Genomic DNA, 8,096 nt, shown 5'->3' with positions numbered 1-8,096 from the left:
TAAGTAACATATCTATTTCTATGCCTTCTGTCAAATTTTGGGTAATTTCCGTTTACCGGAAGTAGTAATTTACGCTATTTCCGATTTCTCAAAAAGCGCATGTGAATTTATAAAATACTAATAATATTCCGCACTATTCTACACAGATTGTTTGGCGTTCGCTTAGTGCGCAATCCTTTTTTCTACGAGATTCTATTCTATTTTAAAAAGATTAAGATCACGTTCAGTAGTACAAGAGACATTAGACAGATCACTTTTAGTACATTAGACAGATCACGTTCAGTACAAGATACATTAGATAGATCACGTTCAGTGCAAGATACATTAAACAGATCACGTTCAATACAAGATTTATTATATCACGTTCAGTACAAGATACATTAGACAGATCACGTTTGGTATAAGGTACATTACTCAAATCACGTTCCGTAATTTCACAATACACCGATACATACTATTCAAATAAATTTTAATACATTTTAATTAGCCAACCTAGACACGTGTTATAACTTCCTAATTGACCATCTGTTTTAATTAATTATGCCTACTCTTGAAGTTAATTAACTGCTGAGTTCCATAGTGCAGGTGTGAGGTCGAGGGCTTGTAATGACGTGTGATGTACAAACACGCATCCCTATGACACAGGGCAACACAGCTTAACTCTAATTAGCCATTGATTAAGTTTATTATCGTTGTTACCGATAATAATATGGTATCACGTCAGTAGTTTTCGAACTTAAGTGTCTGTGTCTAGTTTTAAATACAGAGTTTTTGTCGAATACCATCTCTTCCTATCGCATATATATATATATATATATATATATATATATATATATATATATATATATATATATATATATATATATATATATAGGTGGGAGTAGATGGGGCAAACAAAATTGACATAGTATTTGACATCAAGACCAAGTTGACCTTTGCATAACTACTTAGAGCAACATAGAAATGAGAAGGATTGAGGGAATGAGAAAATCAGTCGCCTTGTCCAGAAGGAACCCTAGGCTTTAGAGATGATTGATTGACACACACACAGACACACGCACAGACACATGGTCTATTAATCTATGGAGCCATTTAGGCATAATACGTGTTGGTATTAGCACCGATGTGTAGAATTTTTATTAATCACCATCCCACTTAAAATATATCATACGAGCCGACCCGCGGCGTATCATGCGCCGCTATTTAGTTGTTTTATTTTTAACTTTTCAGTAATTCATAATTTGTGAATTCGACAGCACCAGTGCTGTCACTGAATATATTTGCTTTAAAACACTATCAGTAGCTCGTTGAGGACGATAACCCCCCCACCTCCTTTCCCCAACCCCTACCCCCCTCCTTTCCCCAACCCCTACCCCCCCCCCCCCCCCCCCCGTGGAAGCAGCCTTCTCTTAGTTACCTCCCGTCAGTTTAAAATCGTTTCAAACTAAATTATCTGCCCCTAATAGCCGTCACTTAACCCGGCTCTACGATTGTAAACATTTAGCGTGAACCACAGCTCACCAGGTCATGTGGGGGTGGTGGTGGTAGGGAGCGCGCTTACAGCTTGGTGTTTTCTATGTTCTCCAAGAAGAGAATTTATTAGAAGATTGATTGCATTGCATCTAGTTTCTCAGGGATACATCGTGGCCGATGCCCGTGTGTTGCTGTATCACTCTAATTCAGGGGTCGGCAACCTGCGGCTCGCGAGCCACATGCGGCTCTTTTGATATCAAGATGCGGCTCTCCAGCTCCTTGAACGAATACTAATAATCTTAATAAAAAAATAAAATATTTGAAATAAAAAAAATGTTAGTGGCTCTTTAAAACCAGGGGAATTTTGAAAATTGTAACTTTTGGCTCTTTCGCTTCAAAAGGTTGCCGACCCCTGCTCTAATTTTATTTTTTGTCCCCGACTGAGGGGATCCAAAATTTTAAATGAATATGGCATATGGTTTTACATGATAAATGTAATTAACAAACTGATCGTACTTCTACATAATACCAATTTGTAGTTTTAATGCCTTTACTTTTACAATAGAGATAAATATACTTTAATTTTCTGCTAAAAATAAACAATTGAGTATTATTTGAAACACCAGATTATTTTGAGTATTAAAATAAAATAAAAATATGTTCTTAATGCGTTGAATTTCTTAAAAAATAATTTGTTTGCTCAGTTTGTTCATTTTCCCATTTAATTGTGTATTTATTTCCCTTTCGGTGTTTCTTTTAATTAGAAAACACAGCGAATGTGTAGGTGCTATCTATGAGTACTATCTATAGATGCCTTATAAATAAAAAAAACAGTTTCAGATCAGTTCATAAAACACAAGCCTAGTGTTAATGTGTTTATTTGTGTGTGTGTATGTATGTTTGTGTATGTTGTGTATAAGTTTGTTTGAGTGTTTCAGTTTATTCGTGTTTGTGTGTGTTTGTATGCGTTGAGTTAATTTAGGTGTGTATGTGCGTGTTTGTATGTGTGTAGACGTGTGAGTATTTCTCTGTATGAATGTGTGAGTTTGTGTGTGCTGTTGTACACTCTTTTATGCGTGTGCTTTTGTGTTTATGTATTTTAGTGTGTATGTGTGTGTATGTGATGTATTGTTTAATATTGACAATCCGTATGTTAAACATGTTTGTTTGTTATTCTACAACATCAACACACGAGTAGCTGTGTTCAAAACGAAACACACCCTGTATAATGCAACGTGTCAAAACTGCTTACATAACACACACTACACACCAGCGTAATTACATGCGCACAACTCTTCGCTCAACTAGCTACATCATTTCCATGAAAAGAAAACATAACATAACGGCCACTTGACCTTTGACCTTTTGCTATTGAATTATCTATTCATTAATCTGCACGATTTTAAATGACGTGGTCCATCTTGAAAAAAAAAAGTAAAAATATTTTTTTTTTAGAAATCACAGAGATACTTGATAAATTCCTAAAATACAACTGAAAATTAGGTATCATACATGTATCAACTTTGCAACATACATATCCCACCATGTATCACCACTCTCTGACCTTACACGTATTGCTGCTTTTAGACCCCACTCTCAAAACCCCATGTGTATCACCGCCCATCTCCCATACTTGATGCTTCCATCCCACCCATCTCCCATACTTGATGCTTCCATCCCACCCATCTCCCATACTTAATGCCTCCATCCCACCCATTTCCCATACTTGATGCTTCCATCCCACCCATTTCCCATGCTTGATGCTTCTATCTAGTCCATTTCCCAAATTTGAAGTTTCCGTCCCACCCATCTCCCATGTTTGTGTTCCATTGATCTACTACAACAATCTCCATTCCAAACAAATTTCACTATCCCATAAAAACAAATCACACACAGCTAAAACCCAGATAAGCAAGTGCCATCAAGTTAAACACCAATACACGACACACCAATCACGCTTCAAGTTTAACATAACTACACAACACACCATTCACTCATTAAGTTAAACAAAACTACACGTCACACTACTCACTCATCAAGTAAAACAAAAATACACAACACACCATTCACTCATCAAGTTAAACACCAATTCATAACACACCATTCACTCATCAAGTTAAACAGCAATATACAACACACCATTCACTCATCAAGTTTAACACCAATACATATCACACCATTCACTCATCAAGTTAAACACCAATACATATCACACCATTCACTCATCAAGTTAAACACCAATACATAACACACCATTCACTCATCAAGTTAAACACCAATACATAACACACCATTCACTCATCAAGTTAAACACCAATACACAACACACCATTCACTCATCAAGTTAAACACCAATACACAACACACCATTCACTCATCAAGTTAAACACCAATACATAACACACCACTCACGTATCAAGTTAAACACAACTTCACGACACACTACTCACGTATCAAGTTAAACAAAACTACACGACGCACCACTCACTCACACAACACGACACACCACTCACTCCTAGTCCACTTGTTCAAGTGGTATTTAATTGTTCAATCTAGATCCATGCTTATCTGTGAGATATATTCCAACTCACTTGTTCGATTCATTTCCTGGTTTAGCCAGAACTCGACGTCTGCTCCCAACATCCATTTTGACATTTTTTAGAGTAGGCGTCAACGTATAGTTGGTTTGTGAAAATTTGGAGTAAAACCCGACCTATGTGTGATTTCATTTAACTCTGTATAAAGTAAACAAATGTACTAGCACAAATCCCGTTAAAAGTGCCGGGCATTTCTAAAAAAAAAATTATGGATATGTGAACACGTTTTCTTTTCTAAAAAAAAAAACAACAACTTAGAAATTGTGATATACTTTGTTTAAATTTAGAACTTCTTCCAATAGTTTTAAATTTTACTATATTTTTTCAAAAAGAATGTCGGTGAACAAAGTGTTAATTTGTTGAAAAATTGAAAGTTATTGAACTTTTCTAAGTGTTTTTAAATTTTATTCTAAAACTGTGTCAATAAAATCAGACTTATCCCAAGATGGCGTCTTGTTCATTAGTGTGTGGCTTGATTTTACTTCTGCTAACAAATTTGGTACTGATTGTGGCCTTCGTATCGCCCTACTGGGCGGTCAATGAAAATAATGATCATCAAGGATTATGGGCCTTTTGCAATGGCGACCATGGTTGTTTTTGGGTCTTCCAAGATGGATACAAAAATAAAGAAAAAATAATTACAATTGATAATGGTGAGTGAAGAAACAGACATAATTACTTCGATTAGAATTAAAAAAATAAGAACATACTAAATAATTTAGAAAATTATTATTTAGATTTGAATTAAAGTTAGATTGTGGTTTTAAGTTAGATTGAAGGTTAGGGTTAAGGATATTTTTTTGTCTAAGGTATAGGATGAAGAGATGAAGAAGGTATAAGTGACGTCACTGAAACTATTTTTAGTAAGGTGGCACCTGCTTCTGAAATGAAGAACTTTTAGAATGAAAACTAAAAATAGTCAAATAAAAAAACGGGAGTGATCTCCCCTAAACTTTCTCGAATATTCTTATATAACACTAGGGGGGATGGCAACTCGTGATATATACATGATTTTATATTCATTTTTAATTACTTAAACTTTTAAAAATAGAATAGAATCTTTCCGAAAAAAAAGAATTGCGCACCAAGTGAACGGCTAACAATACCTATATGATAGTTCGGAATATTATTAGTACTTTATAAATTCATATGCGTTTTTATTTTGAGAAATCGGAAATAGCGTAAATTACTACTTCCGGTCAAAGGAAATTCTCAAAATTTGAAAGAACGCAAAGAATTATTTCTTGAAGGTGAAATTTCGTTTTTTATCTGAAACAGTACTCAAGTTATACGCTTTTGAAAAAAACTAAAAGTAAAAAAAAGTTCCACTTCCGGCTATCGGAAATCGCTGAAAAGTTGATGCAGGGCTACAAATTTGATATAATACTTATATACTAAATTTCATCAACCTAGCTGTAACGGTACTCAAGTTATCGTGTTGACAGACACATACACACACACACACACACACACACACACATACACACAAACAGACATACGGACAAAATCGCAAAACTATGTTTTTCCGACTCAGGGACGTGTAAAACGTCGGGATTTGTGAATATATCGCTTACGATTTTTGTGCACGATAGCAAAACTTCATCTATACTCTATACTCTGTATTTTACGAGAAAGTAAAAAAGTATGTTTATTTTGTCGTGAATTGAAAAGATTGTGACGTTTTATGCTTGCCTTTTGTATCAATTTAGTGTTAAGTAAGGTTTTTTATTAAATTATCAATTAAAGTATCATACTCAGTATACTTATAATAACATTTTATGTTTAGCATAATGGCAAAGTTTAGGACTAGGATAGCTTAGTAACACGCATCACGTGATCTAATCCCTGCTTTCAGGTTGGTTTGTGGCAACCTTGGGGTTGTCCAGCGTCGGGGTGGGGTTGGCACTGATGTCCTTCATCATGGCGACGGTTGACCTGTGCTGCGAGTGCAGGAGTTGTAACGCAAGTCACGCCATTGGAGGGTTGCTTCTTCTGACATGTAGGTATTGCGGAGTTAGTTCCCCTGACATGTATGTATCATAGAGTTAGTTACCCTGACATGTATGTATCACAGAGTTAGTTCCCCTGTCGTGTATGTATTATATAATTAGTTCCCCTGACATGTATGTATTATATAATTAGTTCCCCTAACATGTATGTATTATAGAGTTAGTTCCCCTGTCGTGTATGTATTATATAATTAGTTCCCCTGACATGTATATAGCACATATTTAGTTCCCCTAATATGAGCGTGTCACACAGAGTTATGACCCCTAACGTGTATGTATCACACAGTTCGTTCCCCTGAAATGTATGTATCACATAGTTAGTTACCTTGAATCATTGTAGCACATAGTTAAGTCCCCTGACATGTATGTATCAAAGACTTAGTTCCCCTGGCATGTATGTATCACACGTTAGTTCCCCTGACATGTATGTAGCACAAGAGTTACTACCCCTGACATGTATGTTTCATAAAGTTTATTGCCGGGACATGTGTAACGCATGTAGAGTTATTCCTCTTGACGTAAGTGTAACACTGAGTTCATTCCCCTGAGATGTTTGCATCACATTAAGACTGATATTCCCCTGGTATCTAAGTAAAACATTGAGAATTTATTCCGCTGAAATATATTTAGAGTTTATTACCCTGAAACTTGTCACAAATATAAATAATTCCCTTGAAAGATGTGTATCATTCTGATAGTTTATTCCTCTGAAACATAAAAAACACTCAATTAGGCAATGTATCGCATTGATAGTTACTTTTCTGAAATTTGTCCCATTTTGAGTTTATTCCATTGAAAGATGTGTATCACTCTAAGAGTTGATTCCCCTGTAATATATAACAATATATAATTTAAAAAAAAAATTTCATTGTAAATTAAAAAATAAACCGGGAGTGATCTCCCCTAAACTTTCTCGAATATTCTTATATAAAATAACAGGGGATGGGAACTCGGGCTATAGACATGATTTTTAATCCATTTTAAATACTTAAAGTTTTAAAAATAGAATAAAATCTCGTAGACAAATTAATTGCACACCAAGTGAACTCGAAATAAAAAAGCGCATAATAGTGCGCAATATTATTAGTACTTTTAAAATTTACATTAGTTTTTTGAGAAATCGGAAGTAGCGTAAAGTACTACTTCCAGTCAACGGAAATGACTCAAAATTTAATAGAAGGTAGAGAATTAGATCTTTTACTTACGTATGAAATTTCATTTATCTATCTGAAATAGTACTCAAGTTATAGGCTTTTGAAAAATTCAAAGTAGGAAAAGTACCACTTCCGGTTATCGGAAATCGCTCAAAAGATGATACGGATCTACGATTTTGATTAAATACTTATATATGAAATTTCATCAACCTAGCTGTAACGGTACTCAAGTTATCGTGTTTACACACGGACACACACACACACACACACACACACACACAGACACACAGACATACGGACAAGATTGCAAAATTATGTTTTTCCGTATAAGTGAGATGCAAAACGTCGAGATTTGCAAAAATCTCGATTTTTTTTTTTGCACGATTACAAGACTTTCTCTATAGGCCTACTTCGTATATACGAGAAAGTAAAAACGTAAAATTGTGGTGTTTATGATATTTACATTTCATAAAATAATTACAGGAACACCTACACACCCTTTGTGTTATACAGTCTGCACACGGCACCTAATACAAACCCAATGTTCTATGCCTTTCAGTTTTAAACCTAGGCGTCGCCACTGCTGTATTTGGTATCTGTGGTCACAGGTTCTCGGAGCTTGGCGTGGGGACACATAAGAGCTTCGGCTGGTGCTTCTGGATGAACCTAGGAGGCGCTGGGCTGTCTCTTCTCACTGGGTTTTGTTACGTGATCGCTGGGCGAGAGCGTTATTACTGACAGGCGTGCTAGCGTCTTGACCAGCGCGAGGCTGATTTTCATCAAGTGAAAGCACTCGTGTCAACTAATTGTATTTCTTTTTAAATTACAAATGTGTTTTATTAAACAATGAATAAAAAATATGA

The 8,096-nt window shown here is 35.4% G+C and overlaps 1 protein-coding gene across 1 annotated transcript; it reads left to right on the top strand.

The window, feature by feature from the left end:
- The first annotated feature begins 4,034 nt into the window (after positions 1-4,034).
- Positions 4,035-8,096, top strand: LOC131940275 (uncharacterized). The gene is made up of 3 exons (XM_059298919.1): positions 4,035-4,723; positions 5,926-6,069; positions 7,793-8,096. The coding sequence occupies exons 1-3, from the start codon at positions 4,516-4,518 to the stop codon at positions 7,969-7,971; spliced, it is 531 nt and encodes a 176-aa protein (XP_059154902.1). The 5' UTR covers positions 4,035-4,515; the 3' UTR covers positions 7,972-8,096.

This window comes from Physella acuta, unplaced genomic scaffold, assembly GCF_028476545.2.
Source record: "Physella acuta isolate Inbredline_101_S28 unplaced genomic scaffold, ASM2847654v3 ptg000315l, whole genome shotgun sequence".
Lineage (NCBI taxonomy): Eukaryota > Metazoa > Mollusca > Gastropoda > Physidae > Physella > Physella acuta.
Note: the sequence above shows the minus strand (reverse complement) of the source record. Positions and strands in the feature narration are given on the sequence as shown.

Coding starts and splice junctions, on each gene's coding strand:
- LOC131940275 (XM_059298919.1), top strand. CDS start 4,516: ATGGCGTCTTGTTCATTAGTGTGTGGCTTGATTTTACTTCTGCTAACA. Junction 4,724..5,925: donor AATAATTACAATTGATAATG/GTGAGTGAAGAA, acceptor CCCTGCTTTCAG/GTTGGTTTGTGGCAACCTTG. Junction 6,070..7,792: donor AGGGTTGCTTCTTCTGACAT/GTAGGTATTGCG, acceptor TATGCCTTTCAG/TTTTAAACCTAGGCGTCGCC.